General features: G+C 17.3%; 5 protein-coding genes across 5 annotated transcripts; 3 read left to right on the top strand and 2 right to left on the bottom strand.

Moving 5' to 3' along the window:
• Positions 1-70: 70 nt before the first annotated feature.
• Positions 71-2,324, top strand: PRELSG_1202800 (conserved Plasmodium protein, unknown function; the record flags this gene model as incomplete). Its single annotated transcript, XM_028677792.1, has 5 exons — positions 71-1,457; positions 1,542-1,584; positions 1,703-1,848; positions 1,930-2,062; positions 2,258-2,324. The coding sequence occupies 5 exons, from the start codon at positions 71-73 to the stop codon at positions 2,322-2,324; spliced, it is 1,776 nt and encodes a 591-aa protein (XP_028534145.1).
• Positions 2,325-2,846: 522 nt separating this feature from the next.
• On the top strand, positions 2,847-3,700 carry FIS1 (mitochondrial fission 1 protein, putative; the record flags this gene model as incomplete). Its single annotated transcript, XM_028677791.1, has 2 exons — positions 2,847-2,906; positions 3,335-3,700. 2 exons carry the CDS (start codon positions 2,847-2,849, stop codon positions 3,698-3,700), a joined length of 426 nt encoding a protein of 141 aa, XP_028534144.1.
• A 243-nt stretch (positions 3,701-3,943) lies between these two features.
• Positions 3,944-4,678, bottom strand: PRELSG_1202600 (conserved Plasmodium protein, unknown function; the record flags this gene model as incomplete). The annotated part of the gene is made up of 3 exons (XM_028677789.1): positions 3,944-4,093; positions 4,388-4,426; positions 4,631-4,678. 3 exons carry the CDS (start codon positions 4,676-4,678, stop codon positions 3,944-3,946), a joined length of 237 nt encoding a protein of 78 aa, XP_028534143.1.
• Positions 4,679-6,090: 1,412 nt separating this feature from the next.
• PRELSG_1202500 (conserved Plasmodium protein, unknown function) lies at positions 6,091-10,176 on the top strand (the record flags this gene model as incomplete). The annotated part of the gene is made up of 1 exon (XM_028677788.1): positions 6,091-10,176. One exon carries the CDS (start codon positions 6,091-6,093, stop codon positions 10,174-10,176), a length of 4,086 nt encoding a protein of 1,361 aa, XP_028534142.1.
• Positions 10,177-10,793: 617 nt separating this feature from the next.
• Positions 10,794-17,927, bottom strand: PRELSG_1202400 (conserved Plasmodium protein, unknown function; the record flags this gene model as incomplete). The annotated part of the gene is made up of 1 exon (XM_028677787.1): positions 10,794-17,927. One exon carries the CDS (start codon positions 17,925-17,927, stop codon positions 10,794-10,796), a length of 7,134 nt encoding a protein of 2,377 aa, XP_028534141.1.
• Positions 17,928-18,934: the final 1,007 nt, after the last annotated feature.

Genomic DNA, 18,934 nt, shown 5'->3' with positions numbered 1-18,934 from the left:
ATAAGACAACTTTAAATATTGTAATTTATTTTTTTGAATATGAAATAAAACACTAGAAATTTATAAAAATATGTTTCAAATAATACATAAAATAAAACTGAATATATTTATGCAAAATTTAAAAATAAATAGTAAAACAAATATATTTTATTTTCTCCTGAAAAAAAATAAATTATGTTTCTCTTCAAAAACTCATGATGTTAAATTTAATACTGATGAAAATATATCAACCAATTATTTGGAAGAGCAAGAATTAAAACTAATATATAATAAAAAAATTACATTTTCTAGCAAATTTGAAAATAGAGTAAACGTCTTTTTAAAACCCTTAGAAACAGATATAATTTCTGAAGAAAGATACAATTGTAAAGATTTGATTGATAAAAGAAATTCAATAATTATAAATGATAAAGAAAATGAAATAAATAAATTAAATGATGATAATATTAAAAAAATAGATGAAATACACGACGAAAATATAGGTAAACATGAACATAATAAAAATAATAATTTACAAATTGATAATAATAAAAATGAACAAAGTAAAAATAATCTAAAATTTTTACCTTTGAATAGATATAATTCATTATCTAAAGAAAATCATATGTATGTATATGATTTTGAGGTCTACAATATTTCTGAATTAAGTAAATATGAACCAGGTGAAATTGTAAATGTTTATTTTTACAATAAAGAAAAAATAGGTATTGGCTTGTTAAATAGGAGGAGTAATATAGTTGTTAGAATAATAGAAAGAGATATTTCAAAGGTAATAGATGATAGATTTTTTATTAAAAAGTTATATGAAAGTATTAAAAGAAGATTTAAATTTATTTATAATATAAACTTATATGAATATATCTATTCATTTAATATAAGAAATAATATAAAAATATTTTGTAAAATTGTTAATTCAGTTAACGATGAACTCCCTGGTTTAGTTGTATATGTATTTGATAAAAGTTTGTATATAAGATATGATAATTTAATTATACAAAAATATAACTATATTTTTGAAAAAGAATTAGAAAAAATATTTTCAGCAAAAAATATATTTTGCAAAAAAATAATTAGTAAAAAAGAAAAAAGAGCACAAAAAGGAAAAGAATATGTCTTAGAACAAATAAAAGGAGATGATCTTGAATTAAATTATTATGAAAATAATTATATCTTTTACAACAATATATCAAATATATCATATGACATTTTTGATATAGAAAATAAGCATGATCGCATTTTTTTGCAGAGATTATGTGATTCTTCTAATATTTTAAATATATATGGAAATGTTGGTGAATACATAATAAACACTTCTAAAAGTCAAACAAATATAAATAATTATGACTATAGCGAAAACATATCTCTTATATTGAGTGATAGTGCTAAAAACACTAACTACATAAATAAAAATATTTCTATTAATAATTGTAAACATATCACATTACTACATAGAGAAAGTAATACATACATATATATATATATATCTTTATATTTTCACAAAAATTTATTCTCTTTATTTTTAATTATATAACTTTTTTTAGATATTCTTGAAGAATTAAATAATATGTCTTTAAATAATTTAAAGTAATATTTTTATCATTTATTATTTTGACTAAACATATAATGTTAATAATATAAATACATAATTATATAAAGATGATTTTCGTATAAACAAAATTTTTAATATATTAATTTTAAACAGGTTTGATTTAATTATTTTTAACACAAAGAGCAATATTACTTACAGAAAAAATTCTTATACAAGTATATATGGAAAGAGACATGTAGTAACATTTAAAGGAATTCATAAATATTTAAACTTTATTTCAGATATATTACAAAAAAATGGTTAATTTTTTTTTTTTTTAATATGCAATATGTTTAACTTAATTAAATTCTAAAAATCCATTTTTTTTTTATATTTTATAGGTTTGTTATTCATAACAGTTGAACTATCAACCTCTGATTATCACAAATTTTTGAATATTGTTAAATGTGTATTTGAGAATAAAAAGAAAAGTATATCCATTATATATGAAAATTCCTGTAGCATTGAAAATAAGTTAAATTTCTTAAAAAATTAAGTTTTTATTTATTATATAAAAGTCTATTTGTTTCATATAAATTTTTTAATTATTTATTTATTTATTAATTTACTTGATGTCTTTATTTTTCTATTTAATTATATATTCGCATAAGATATATATTAATTTAATTATTTTATTTTATTTCATTTTATTTATTTTTTTTTTTTTAGCATATTATGTATTGATCAAAATGCATGGCATATAAGATCTGTGTGCTTTAGACTAATAGATTCTTAAATTTTCTCATGGCAATGATGAAATTAAAAATATTTAAGGAATGTAAATATGTTTTTACAAATAATTTTTTTTTTTTTTTTTTCAAAATACATTGATTTTTTATACTTAATAGAGTGCACAAAAGAAGAAAATATAAAATATAACATAAATACAGAAAACAAGGATATAATGAGTAGAATAAAATATTATAAAATAAAATGTAAAATTAAATGAACTTTTATAAATTTTTTTTTATTTAAAAATTTTATAAATTTTTATATATATTATAAAATGTTGAACATTTTAATATATATGCTACATACTATTTTATATATTTATACGTAATTAAAATTCATTTTATTTAATAATTTTTTTTTCTCTTTTTTTTAAAACAATACATAAATATTAGAAAATATATCTATTAAACTTGCTGATATGTATACCAGTAATAAAATCATTAGAGAAAGAATATGTATAACTAAAACAATATATTTTTTTTTTTTTACTAAATAAAATTATAAATACAAAAAAAAAAAAAAAAAAATGGACAGTCCAGAATTTCTTAAAATAGAACTTCAAAGATTAAAAAGTGATTACGAAACTGTAAGAATACAAAAATTAAATTTTCAATTTAAAAAGTTTTAATTATATATATATATATATATATATATATATATATGCAAAATAAATTTTGAGAACTTTTTAATAAATATATATATACATATGTAAATGGGAAAGAGAAAATGTTTAAATATTTTTAATATATTGATGACTATTCATTGTAAGAATATATATATTTTTTTTTATTAATTATTCTATTTATTTTAAATTAGTTTAAGAAATTAATATTTAACTTCATTCAACTTGTAAATTATTACATTATATAAAAATTATCATAAAATATTTATGCGATTACATTATTTTAAAGTTGTTTAGCTTAAACTTTGTAATAAATATACTTGTATAGATATTATAGAATATTATATATTTATTTATACTACATTTATACTTTTTACTTAATATATATATAGGAGTTATCAGTTGATCACGTAATGCCTAAAACTCAATTTGACTATGCTTGTTTATTAATATGCTCGTCAGATATGAAAAATATAAAGTTTGCTTCTTCATTATTACATGAATTATTACTTATAAATTATAATCGTATTGATTGTTTATATCAGTTGGCTATAGCACATATAAAATTAAGAGATTATAAAAAAGCAAAAAATTATTTAAATGCTTTATTAAAAATAGATGCTAGGAATAGTAATGCACTAGCTTTAAAAAGTTTACTTTTTGATTTGATATCATCAGATGGGCTAATAGGTGCATTATTGGTTGCACTTACAGTATGTGGAATATATTTATCTTTTAAATCTTTTAAATATTTTTAATTTTTTTGTATAAAATTTTTTTCTATGTTATTTTTTTTTTTTTTTAAACCTTATAAATTTCATAGTTCTTTGTAAACAAAAAAAAAGAAAAAAAAGAAAAAAAATGAATAGTTTAATAAAACTATAGTATTTTTTTTTTATTTTTAAAAGAATCAATTCAAAAACAAAATTATATATATATACTAAAATAATTTGTAAAAGAAAAAAAACTTCTCTTATTATTATAATTTTTTTTTTTCATCATTATATATCTAAGTGATTATTGCAAGCATTTAGAAATAAAAAAATAAAAATCCAATTTATATAAAATAATCTATGATTCATTGACTTCTTAGAATGTTTAGTTGCATTGTAAATATGTAACGGTGTTTGTTGATTACATATTAATTTGTCCTATTGAAAAAAAAAAAAAAAACTAAATATATATAATAAATAATTATTAAATTAATAGTAATGCCATTAAAAATATTTTTATTTTATAATATTATGATAGTAAAATATAGAAATAAAGTGAGATTGAAAGTTATTTTATAAATTTTAAAAAAAACTAAGGATATAAAGAGAATTTCTCTAAAATATCTTTATGATAACAATAAAAAAAAAAAAATTAAATTAATGATACACAAAAACATTTTACAAACGCATATGTATATATATATATTATATAAAAGGAATAATTGTTATTACTTGTATGTATAAAAAATTCTTCTTTAGAACTCTTGTTTTCTATAAAAAATAATATATATAAATATAAATTGCCATAAATATTAATACTAATAATTAGAAATAAGTTCATAAATATATTAATAAAACAATAGTATTCCTAGTCTATGTTTATTTAAAACAATAGCAGCAATAATATTATCTATAGTATGATTATAATAACATTTATAATTTTCATCTTTTTTTTTTTTTTTTTAATTTCTTCACCTTAAAAGAGTAAAGATATGAAGATGAGTTAAAAATAACTTTAAACATTTTGAAAAGTCTTAAATTTAAAAAAAAAAATTAAAAATTTTGCTTAATAAATTATTGAAATATCATATGATAAAATATAAGAAAATTGTGTTTTTTATAAAAATAAAGTCGTGTAAAAATATATTTTTTATAATGCTATATAAATTTTAATTTTTTTTTAATGTTTAATATGTTAATAATATTTTTATTTTTATTTTAATTTTAATGTCAATTTTATTTTTATTTTAGTTTTAAAATAAATTTAATAAAATATTTTTCCATAATGAACTAAATATATTCTTTATATTCAAAATTTTTTTTTGTAAAATAATGGTAATAAATATGTAAAAATAGTGATACAAAATTGCAATAATAAGAGAATTTGAAAAATTAAAAAAATTTTGATATATTTTTTTTTTTTATCTCCTTGAAAAATAAAAGATTTTAATGTTATATCTAAAAAAATAGTATGTGTTATTGACATTAAAAAATACTTCTTATTATAATTATATACATGTCACATTTAAAAAATATATTATCACAATAAGAAAAAGAGAAAAATATTCCTTGATCTAAGTATTTCTTATTTATATAATCTTTAAGTAGATGATTGGAGGAGGTGAAGTAATTTAAAAATAAAAAAGATGTACACCTACCTATGATTAATGATGAAATCTAAGTGAACCTTAATAACACACAGCATGAACATTAGATAATATATTGTAAGTTCTAAATTTAAAAAAAAAAAAAAGATAGATAAAATAATGATCAATGGTAAATTTAAATTTTTTATAAGCGACTATAAAAATATAGAAAAAAAAAATGTAATAAAATTTTTTTTTGGAAATTTTAATAAAAAAATGAATATATCACAAAATTTTTTACATTATCTATTATGTATGTTATTATTATTTAAAAAAAAAAAAATATTAAAATTGAAATTAAATGAAATGAAATATAATAAAGAAAAAAATTTAAAAAAAGTTTCTATTAATTGTTTATGAAAAAAATAATAGAGTTGGTATTTTTATATGAAGTTACGAATTTTTCTTAGAGTATATATTTTCATATATAAAAACTGTTATTTTATAAATTGGGTGTATATATAAATATACATGTAAATCTGAATTTTTTTTTTTTTTTTTCTTTGTATATCTTTTCTATTTTTTTATTTAATTTCCTTTGTATTTCTTTTTTAATTTTCTGTTTTTCCTTTTTCTCTTTTTTTATTCTCCTTATTCCTTTTTTTTTTTTTTTTTTTTTTCGCCCCCTATATATATTGCATCACTTTAAAAAAAAAAAAAAAAATTGTTTTTTTTTTATTTTTATTGTAAAAAAAATATTTTCTACTTTATCAAAATATATCGGTTTATCCATATATAAAATATTTGTTAAATTATATGTTTATTAATTATTTCATATAACTAAATAGCATGGATGAATTAGGTTTGTATTCGACATATGATAATATTTGCAAATATTTGTTAAAAGATAATAGCTTTGATATATCATTAGGTGAATATCATGAAATATTAAAAAATAGAGAAAAAAATAATTATAAGGGACATACATTTTTTGATTTAAATATTTTAACATTATACGATGAAGTAATAGATGTTTTTAAATATAACAATTTTTTAATAAAAAATTGCAATTTCTCCTTTTTAAAAGTTACAAGAAATATGTATCAAGGTCGAGTGCATGTATTTTTTTCTGAAACAGAATCAAAATTTGGTGTAAAAACGGAGAATATAAATGGAATAGAAAAGAAAAATGATACAAAAAGTTATAATAAAAAAGGAAACAAAACCATTAAAATAAACGATAAAAAAAATTTCATTATTAATTTGAAAGTTTGTGGGAACGTAGTTGCAAATATAAAAGATGTCTTAAAAGATACTTTTGACTCTTTAATTTTTTATATGATAGACAAATATAATATAAAATTAAAAATTAATCATTCTTATAGAGTAAAGGAGACAACTAATTACATTTTATTAAATGAAGAAATATACAAATTTTTATACAACGAAGATTATTTCAGAATTGATTTAAATAAACTTCAATTTGATATTAAAGATTATTCATTCATTTTTTACAAAAATGTTACAAATTTTGTTGATTATTTCAAATATATTAAAGATATTCATTCATCTGCTTACATAATCTCCTTACTTGTTAGAATTTTAGCTGATAAAAATAGAATTCAGAAATATAGTGCTCAATTATTTTTTACAAAAAGAAATGACGAATGTATATGTAGTCTATATTTAAGATTTATAAAACAAAATCAAAATTCTTTTGAAAAAGCATTTTTTAATAGTAAGCTAGTATGTATAAAAAATATAATAGATTCATTAATTTCTTTAATTGAAGAAACAAAAAAAAGATTAATGAATGGAAAAAATTTGACTTATCCCGATGAATTTCTTTTATGCTCATTTGTAAAATCCTTTTATTCATTTAAATTAATAGATTTAGAAAATTTTAAAAGGAATAATCAGGGTCTTCTTTATAATAAAAATGAATTAAAAAAAAACGGTGAATATCATATTCCTATAGTTAAAAAAGAATTAAATAATAAACAGACAAATATAAATGAAAAAGATACATGCTTAGAAAATAATTCATTAAAATGTAAATTAAACGAAATAAAAAATAATAAATTTAGCAATCTTAAAAATAATACTAACATGCATAATAACAACAATGAAGATAGTAATAAAAGCAATGAGGAAAATGAGAAAAAAACGGAAATGAGATTATCTTGTTATGATATATTAAAAAGTAAATATTCTCATAAAAAATATACTATTAGAAGTGATGATTTAACAGAAATAAATGAAAATAATAATTGTAATATTGGGAATATTCAGCCATGCAACAGTAATCACAATAATAGGAATAATAGAGTTAGAAATAGTAGACATGACGAAAATAATATTATAACTCATTGCAAAAATAATAATAGCAATGTTGATATAAATAATAAGAATGATTACATAAATAAAAGTAATAGTAATATAAGAAATAATATAAATGAAGATAGAAATAGTAATTACAGTGAGAAAAATAATAAAAGTGGAGGTAGAAATAACAAATATAATAATAATAGTGATATAGAAATGAATAATAATAATAACAATAAAAATAAAAAACATTTTGAATTAAAAAATTCATATAATGCAAAATTGAGTTCAAATAATAGAAGAAATTCATTTAATTTTAAATCAACTAATAAAACAAATGATATTATGAGCATTAATAATGAGTCTTGTGAAAATATAAAAAATTATGAAGAAAAAATTCATTATGATATAAAAAATGATAGTAAATCAAAAAGAGACAATAAATTAAAAAATTATATAGATAAAAAGTGTATAAACAATATAACATCTCCTGAATTATTTTATACTCTTAATGGAAATGATATAGAAATATCAGTAGATCTTCATGAAGAATATAATAATAAAAAATTATTAAATAAAGTACAAAATAATACTAACACAAATACAAATATAGATAATATAAATTCAGATAAATTAATTAATACTAATGAAAAAGACAATATGAATAAAGAGCATGAAAATAACAATATTTTAAATTTAAAAAGAAATAGTCTTAATGAAGAAATATTCAATAAAAACGATAATAAAATAAGAGAAAACAATTATGAAGAGATTTGTGAAAATACTACTAATGATGACATATACAAAAGTGTAAGTGAAGAAATATTTAATAACTTTAAAAAAAAAGAGAGTGAATTATATAAAAACTCAGGGAATAAGAGAAAAATTAAAGAGTACAAAATATCGACAGATAAAAATATTATCTTTGATCAAATGGTTATCGAAGATGACTCAAAAGAAAATAGAATATGTATAAATAATGTTAGAAATAGAATAGACTTCTCTAAAAATAATGAAGAAGAGAGGGAAAATGAAAATTTGAGAAACTTAAATGAAATTAGAAAAAAAAAACTTATTAATATATATGAAAATAATAACAATAAAATAAATTCTGTACATAATGTAAATAGTAAAGATGATGATCATACAAATCAAATTAATCTATATGATTATTGTTCTTATTATTCTAGTTTTTCTAATCATGATAATCCAGAAAATTATATGAATAATAGAGAAATCCAAAACAGTGAAGAAATAAGAGTAAACCAAAATGTTCAAAACGAAGAAAAAACTGAAAATAATGAAGAACTGAAAAATAAGGATTTACAAGATGATGAAATTTTAAAAGATGATATAGAAATAAATGAAGAAATAGAAAACAATGAAATAAATCGAAAAACAGAAGAAAATGATAATATTAAAAATTATTATTTTTTTGAAGAAGAAAATATAATTAATAGAAAAGAAGAAATTATTGATAATCCTTATTTAATCTCTAATATTACTAATAATTGTAAAATTTTATTAAATTGTTTGTATGAAGAATTACCTATTAAAAATGAAGTTTCTTCTGATGGAGAGAAAAAAGAAATTGATAACTTTAGTGTAATAAAAAAAATTAGTGAAAATTTTATTTATTTAAATAATCATGATAAAGTAAATGTCATAAATGTTTTATATAATTATGAATCTCTATTAAAAAGAATTTTACATTATGAATATATTAAAAAAGATTATTCATTCGAAATAGAAACTTGTAAATTTTATTTAGATCATATAAGTTATAACCAAGAAAAAGATTCCAATGAAAAAAGTTCCAATGAAAAAGATTTCATTGAAAAATATTTCAATGTAAAAGATATCAATGAAAAATATCTCAATGAAAAAGATATAATGAATAGTGTTAGTGATTATGATAAATACATGAACGAAAATCATTTAATTCATTGTGAGAAGGCTAAAAAAAAGAACACCTACAATTTTCTTGAAAATAATAAAATAAACAAATTAGTTGATAAAATAAATTATTACGATGAAAAAATTAAAATTTTACATAAAATTATAAGCACATATACTAAAATAAATTTATCTCATTTAGACAATATAAAAAGCTATGTAGAATTAACTGAATATATTAAATTGTGTTCATTTAAAATATACCACAACGAATCAATTTCTGAAAATGAAAACGAAAACATATATTTAAATAATTTTAAAATGCAAATTAATGAGATAAAATATAAAAATAATTATTGTAATGATATATTTTACGAAAATGTAAACAATTATAAATTTGAAAAGGATGAAAAAAAAGACTTGTATCTAAAAAAACCTAAAGATTTAGAAAATGCAAAAAAATGCAAAAATATATTAAAGAGAAAATTTCAAAATTGCTTTAATGAAATAAATACATGTGATAATAGAAATGGCAAGGAAATAGTCTTAAATAATTCAATATTTGATAATAAAATAAAATATAATAAAAATCAAAATATTTTCAATCATAGTTGTTCCAATATGATACATGATAATACATCAACAAATTTCAAACAAAAAAAGAAATTTGGGAATGATAGTATCAGTACCAGAACACAAAGGGCTTCATTTTAGTCAAAAATTATGTTTTCAAATATGATATTTTCTTATAATTTAAATAATAATAAAAATAAATTATAATAGTTCATTTTATGATAATAATTTTTATTTAAAAAAAAAAAAAAATAGTGTTGGTTGATAAATATTAATATTAAAAAAATTGTGATAATTATACAAAATATATATTAAACAAAAAAAAAAAAAAAGAAATTATTATATTGACAAAATATATTCATATGATTTAGAAATAAAAAAGATATAATAATAATAATGTAAAATTAATCACTAAATAAATTATATAAGGTAACGAAAATTTTATAAGAGGTTTACTAAGTTAAAACAAGTATTCACTAAAATTCATAAATCTAAAATAAAAAAATAATTAAGAATATTTATAATATATATCTTCAATATTTTTTTATGATTTATTTAAAAATCAAAAAATAAAGATACATTACTTGAAGTATCCTAAAAAAAAAAAAAATACATACAAATATATATATATATATACTGAAAAAAAGTAAAAGAAAGCAAAACAATAGATAAATACAGAATCTTTTGTAATGAATAGTAATAAATGCAATATAAAACAATAAATAATACAATTAAAAAATATTAATATTTTTATATCTTTAAAGTATTTTTTTTTTTTTTTTTATAACTTTATCAGATTGCTCCATTGAGCCTAGGTGAATATTTTTATTTTTATTTTTTTTTTTTTGTGTTGTATTATCTCTATAATCTTGCCTGCTTTTTTCATATTTTATTTTATTTTTTTTTTTATCTTGTATGATTTTAGTTTCTAATGAACTATCATCAGAAAAATCATTGAAAGAATTGTCAGTTAATGCTAAAATATTATAATTTTTTTTAAAATTTTTTTTTAGATAAATATTATAATTTATTTCATTTTCATTAATGAATAAAAAATTTACATTAATGTGCTTTGGTAGATTTAAAAATAAATTTATTATATTTGTATAATATTGTTTAACATAATAAATATTAATAGGAATATTTTTATATAACTTTTTATAAATATAAGAAGCAAAAACAATTATTTTTTCTTTTAAAATAAAGAAAATTTTAAAAATTTTTTTCATTTCTAAATTAAATAAAACATCCATTTTATTTAATTTACATTTCTTTTCAATTCTTTTTTTTGAGAGTAATTTATTGTTAAGAATATTATTACTAACTAAATTATCGAAATTTTTTTCCTCATTCTGTTCTTTTTTGCATATGTGACTATTGTTATATGAAGAAGATGACTCATTATTATTATTATTAACAGGAGATAGTTTTCCTTTTTTTTTTAGTAAATTTATTTCTTTATTTAATTCATTTATTTTATTTATACAACTATTAATTTTATTATTATTACTGTTATTATTTTTCAATTCATTTTCTTCATTATCTGGCAGTTTATCTTTTTGTATTATAGAATTTTGAAAATCAATATATAAATTAAAATATCTGTTTTTTTCTTCAGTTACTTCATTTAATAAATTATTTGTAATTTCTTTGTCTTTTAATAATATTTCTACTTCCAATTTTAAATCATTAATAATACTATCCTTTTCTTCAACTAATTTTTCAGTATTTATAATTTTTTCTTTATGTATATTAATTATTTCTTCTTTATTTGAATTGCATTCATTTATTATATTTTCTAAACTTTTTACTTTTTCCCTACACACTTTATTTAAATTACTTATATATACCTCAATTTTGGTATAATTATCTATTAATTTATACAAATCACTTATTTTCAATTCTTCTATGTTTATTTTTTCATTCATCAATATATATACAGAGCAAATTGATTCTGAATTTTTTTTTATATTATTTAGAATATCATTAACAACATCAAATAATAAATTATTTTCTTTTTTCTCATTTATTACATTAACAGAATTGTATTTTTCTAAAAATATTTCTATTTCATTTATATTATTTGTGTTTAATTTACTTTGCTCTTTATGATTCAAGCTATTACACTTCCTTTCATTTAAATTTATAGAATCACACATTTTGTTACTATTAATTATATTATCATCCTTACTGTGATTAGTATTATAAAAATTGCATTTTTTCTTAATACTGCCATCATTATAATTAGCATCGTCAATATTGTAACATCTATCATTATGTATGTTATTATTTAATTGAATATCATTTTCATTTTTGCTATCTTCACATTTAATATCACAAGTCTGAAACTCCTTAAAAGATGAAGTATTTTTAATATATAATTCATTTAAATAAAATAAGCAACAAATAAAAAAAATCATTATATTCTTTATTTCATATTTTTGCATTAAATCATTAAAATTACAAACTTTTCCTTTTTTATAATTTTTCTCATTAAAATGAATTTTAATATCATCATAATTCATGTTCGGATAATATAAAGAGATATTTTGATCATTTCTATTTATAATACTATAATCATATATTGTTTTCATTTTGTCTTCATTTATTTTATCTTTTATAAAAGAATAATTGATATTTCCACAGTATTTATTTTGATTTTCTGAATCATTAGATAATTCATAACTTTTTTTATCATTATCATTGTCTTTCATTATTTTATTTATATTACTAGTTTTTTTGGGATCATATGTATCTCTTAAATTAAAATGAACTAAATTAGAATTATTAGAATTAATAAAATTATTAAAATTTTTTTGATAATTACAAGAATTAACAATTTGCTGATTTGCTGTGTACGCTTCTTCTAAACAATATGTATTCAAAGAATGACAAGATACTTGTGAATTATGCTTATTTATTACTGCTTCGTTTTCATTTATATAGCTGTTTTCTCCATTTTTTACGTAACTTATATTTTTATTTTCCACGTAATTAAATAAGAATAAAGGAATATCGTTTATTTTTTTTGTATTTAAAATAAAATTGCCTAAAATGTTGTTTTTATTTAAATAGAAAAAATTCTGAATAATAAACTTTACTTCATTTAATTCATTCTTTATTTTAGATATAAAATTAAAAATTTGATTAAAAAATAAATTATTATTACATACATCTTTTTTTTTTTTTTTTATTTTATTATTTCTTTTTATCTCTTCTTTTCTAATTAGCATTTTTTTATATTTCACATTAATATAAGCACATGTACATATATGCAATTTAAACGGAATATGCTTAATTATGAAATTTTCAATTTTGCAATTTCTTTTTTTCTCTCCTTTACTTAATCTACTACTTTCATATAAATCATTATATTCATCTGTTTCACTATTTTTAACTTCATTATCATCAATGCTACTATTTTCATATGAATCATTCATATCATTAGAATATTCACTTTTTTCTGAACAGTAACCATCTTTTATATTATAAACATTATAATACTGATTTGTCTCCTGTTTTTCTTTCTCTTCTTCCATTTCTTCTTTTTTTTTTTTTTTTAAAGTAAAAATAACATCATTTTTACTTGTAGAAAAATTTTCCAAATTAAAAATACTAGAATTATTTTTAATAGATGATTCACTATTATGCATAAATTTATCCTTATTTATGTTTTTTTTTTCAAAAATTTTTTTTTTCAATGCACAATTATTGCAACAATTGTAATAATTTATGTATTCATTAAATATATTTATTAATAACAAATCAATATAAAAGCCATTACAATTTTCACAAACAATCACGTTATAATATAAATTTTTTGAATAATCCTTTATTTTATTTTTTAAAATAAGGACATTATCACTAAATTTTGGGAATTTTACGTTTTCCTTTTGTTCATAATAAATATCACAATTAAGAAAATATTCTGTTGTTTGTACATATTTATTTTCAGTTTTAATAATATGATTATAATTGTACATATTTTTTTTTATCTTATTTCTCTTTATTTTTTGAGCTAATAATTTATTTTTGTTGGAATATGCATAATCATAATAATCCTCAGATGAATAAACATTTTTATAGTTAACATCATTTTGATGTTTTCTATATATGTCTTTTTTTTTTTTTTTTATATTCCTTTCTCTTCTTCTCTCTTCTTTTAATTTTTCTATTTCTTCTATTTCTCTTTTCTTTTGCTTAATCATTTCTTTTTGTTTTGTATTATAAACATTATCTATATAAAAACTATCATCATTTTCAGAAGAGTATTTTAATATTTCTATTAAGGATTCTACTTCTTTATCTTCATTTCTATTGTAATCCTTATATCTTTCTTTTTTATTCATTTTTGAATATAATTCAGAATAATTATCGAGTACATCATTTTCTTTATAATATTTTTTTTTATCAAATGATAAAATATAATTTTTATCTCTATTGGTAAATTTGTAATTTTTATTTTTACATAAATAATTTTCATAATTATTATCATAGTTGTAATATTTGTTCTTATTATTATACTTATTTTTTTTTCTTCTTATTAAAGATAGATCGTTAGAAGAATCTGACTCTTTAAAAAAAAAACTATTTGACGTATTACTTGAATATAAAGAAGAAAAATCTTTAATTTTTTTTTTTTTTTTATATCTTTTGTAAATATTATATTCATCACTGCTACTATATTTATCTATTAAATTTGAAAATATTTCTTTTGTCTGAGTTGAAGCATTCATACTTGTCGTTGTTACTTGAATTTTTTTATTTTTAGAAAAATTGCATTTCATCATCATTTTTTTAATGTTAAAATTACTTATTCCATAAATATTAGTAATAACCTCTCTATCAATATTTTTTATTATATCTGTTTGAGTGCTTTTTATATAACTATTTATTTCATCCGTTTGACTGCAATTATTTGTAAATTCTTTAATATTTTCATTTGTATTTATACTTTTATCGATTAAATCAATTTTTCTTGTATTTATATATGAACTAACTAATAATACATTATCACTTGTATATGTATCTTTATCAAAAACAATTTTCTCTTCAGTGTTTACACCTTCATTAATTAGATGATTATTTTTCTTATCATCTGAAATATGTTCATTATTTTGGGTTAGATTGTCTGTTTTTTCATCATTTGAAATATGTTCATTAGTTTGAGTGAAATTGTCTATTTTTTCATTAATTGAAATCTGTTCATTAGTTTGAGTGAAGTTATCTGTTTTTTCATCATTTGAAATATGTTCATTAGTTTGAGTGAAATTGTCTATTTTTTCATTAATTGAAATCTGTTCATTAGTTTGAGTGAAATTGTCTATTTTTTCATTAATTGAAATCTTTTCACTGGTTTGGGTGAAGTTATCTATTTTTTTATCATTTGAAATATTTTCCTTAGTTTGTGAATAATTATTTATTTTTGAAATATTAATTTTATTAATATTGTTATTATCTATCAAAAGATTAATATTAGAACTATTTCGAATATCACATTTTTCATTATCATTTATTAATTCATTATTGCTATTATTATTACATTCAATATTATCTGTATTATTATGGTTAGTACTTTTATTGTTACTATTATCTTCATTTAACGTTTCAGCGTTAATTAAATCATTTAATAAAAATTCCATATTCTTTGACAATTTCTTATTTTTAATTTTCAATTTTTCAATAATAGATTTTAAAGATTCATTTTCTAATTTCAGTTCAGAACAATATATCTTATAATTATTTATATCATTTTCACTTTGTTGACTATGATTTAATTCTAGTTCACTTAAAGAAAAATTACTTTTACTTAAAATATTGATATTTTTGTGAATAGAATTATTATTATATTCTTCTCTGTATTTATTTTCTAGTATTATACACAAATTATGAATGTTTTCATAATCCTTTTCTAATATATTATATTTTTCCAACAATACACTGTAATTCATATCTTTCTCTTTAATCATTTCACTTTTCTTTTTTAATTCATTTATAATATTTAAGTTGTTATTTTTCAACTCATCCAATTCTTTCTTTAGTTTATCATTTTCCTCTATTAATTTTTTTAATTGATTCTTTAAAATATTATTATCACCAATAACCGTATTTGAATTGTTATAACTTTCATTCATGAAATTAAATGAGTCATATTTATTATTCTGATAAAAGTTTTCAAAGTTTACTTTATCTTGTTGGTTACTGGCAACTAGCCTCAATAAATCATTTAATTCATCATTTAATTCTTGGCACTTATTTTTATATTTATCTATTTCTTCTTTCTTATTTTTATTATCTATATTTATAACTTCCAACTCTTTAGTTATTTTTATGAATTCTTCCTTTTCCTTTAATAATTCTTCAATTTGTTTTTCATTTTTTTTCACATGGGTAACGTAAGTTTCTTCTAATTTTTCCATTTCTTTTTTTAATTCTCTTATTTTTATATTTTGCTTTTCTATAAAACAATTTGCGTTATTTAACCGTTTTGTTTGTGCATGTAAAATTAATGAACATTCTGTTTCCTTTTTTAAACTAATTTCTAATTCATTTTCTAGACAATTAAAAAATATATTTTTTTGGCTTTTTAAATTATTTATTATATTATTTAATTCAATTATTTCACTATTTTTTAGTATCAACTCTTGTTTTAATTGTTTATTTTCAATTTCAATTATATTTAATGATTCTAAAGAATTACTTTTATTGGAATAACTATTTAATTCATTAATGTAATTTCCAATTATTTTTTCATATTCTTCATTTTTTCTTTTTTCATTTTCTAAATAACAGTTTCTTATTTGTAATTCTGATTTCATTTGAAAAATTATATTTTTATAATTTATAATATCATTTTCAACAATATCATATATTTCTTTTATATTTATATCATCTTTATTCATATTATCCTCATTATTTAAAATAATTACATTATCGTTTTTATTTTTACTTATTCCACTAGTTGAATTATTACTATTTACCATTGTTTCATTTATATTTGAACTTGAATTTTTTTGTGAGCATATTATATATGTGCTTGTGTTGCTTCTACTCTTGTTATTTTCATTGAGAAAATGTTCTTTTTCATTTTCTGTTATAAATAAATCATTTTCTTGACTTTTTTTATTAGAATCATTATTTATAATATCGCATTTTTCATTATCATTTTTATCATGATTAATAAAACTGTCTTCTTTATTTTTAAAAGTACTTTCTCCTTTTTTATCTAAGTCATATATTGTATTATTTGCATTATTATTTAAATTGTTTGAATTAATATTGGTATCATTTCTATTACATATAATTTTTTGATTTATATCGTTTACATTTTTTATTATAAAATTATCATTATTTAACAAAATATTATTATCATTACATATATTGAGATTGTTCATAATAGTGTTTTCATGAAGTATATTATCATTTTCATCATTTTTTTCTTTTTTATTATTTTCACTTGTATTAAAATTATTTTTTTCATTAGACCTATTTTTTTCTATATTTAAAAACTCATTTACATTTAATTCATTTTTTTTTTGAAAGGAAACATCCAAAGCATTAGAATTGTATGCAATTGAATGGTTAGCATCGTACGAAGCACCATTTAAATCGTTATTATTATAGTTATTATATATATTATTATAAATTATATTATCACAATTTGAATAATCATTGTTTAAATTTTTATTATATATATTTTCATTTATAACCTTTTCATTAGAATCAAAAAACGAACTTGTGCAAGACATCCCACAGTCAATTTCTTGAGGTCTTTTTATATCATTGTTTAAAATACTTTCATAAGAAAAATCAAAATTTAATATGTTTTCATTTAATTTATTTTTTTTCCTGTTTTCATCATTTAATTCTTGTAATAAATTAATTTTATCCATATTATAATAATTTTTATTTTTACATTTTTATTTTATTTTTTTTTTTTTAATCGAAAATTGAAATTTTTCTTTTTAAGAAAGAAAATATACTTTAAAAGAGAAGCAAAATGAAAAAATACTTTAATATTTTTTACATTTCTAAGAATAATATTGTATTTTACACCTAATATAAGTATACATAAAAATATTTTATGTGCATACTTATATAAATATTATACAAAAATGCATATAAATATATTTTTTTTTTTTTTTTTTTTTCAAATTATTTTGAAATATAAAAGTGCGTGCAAATTTGATATATACATAAAAAAAAATTTCCTTTTCTTTTTTTTTTTTAGAATACTACTATATTATTTTATTTTATTCTTCATTTACATATGTGAAAATTTACATATTTTTTTTATTTTTTTTTTTTTCTAAACAAAAATATTTTAAGTATTCTTGTATAATAAATAAATAAAACTTTTTTTTTTCTTCTTTTTTGGAGATATTTCTATATATATTATATAAATACATATTCTTGCGAAATTTAAAAAAAAAATTATACATACATTTTAAAAGTAGAAAAAATTATTCTTAAATTATAGGATTTCTGAGCTGTTTCTTAAAATAGTATTTATTAACATTATATATTATTATTTACTTATCTATCTAAAGTATTTTAATACATTAAAATAAAAATGTTTTAAATCCAATAAAAAAAAAATTTTTTTAATGAAGAGAGTATATTGATGTAACATTTCAAAAAAAATTAGTATTTATTAATTCTTAGTTCTCTTAAGAACATAATATAAAGTTCATTTCAATTATGTCTTATTGATTAGTTAATTTTTTTTTTTTTTTTAAATATTTATAAAGTTATTTAATAAAAAAATTTGTAAATAAACCAACAAATGTTAATACTTTTTTCTTTTATATATTCTAGTGACATATCCTTAAATTATTTTTTGTTACACATAATTTCCTGAACTATTTTTTCTTTTTTAATTTCTATTTATTTTAGAAAA

This window comes from Plasmodium relictum (genome assembly GCF_900005765.1).
Source record: "Plasmodium relictum strain SGS1 genome assembly, chromosome: 12".
Classification (NCBI taxonomy): domain Eukaryota; phylum Apicomplexa; class Aconoidasida; order Haemosporida; family Plasmodiidae; genus Plasmodium; species Plasmodium relictum.
Note: the sequence above shows the minus strand (reverse complement) of the source record. Positions and strands in the feature narration are given on the sequence as shown.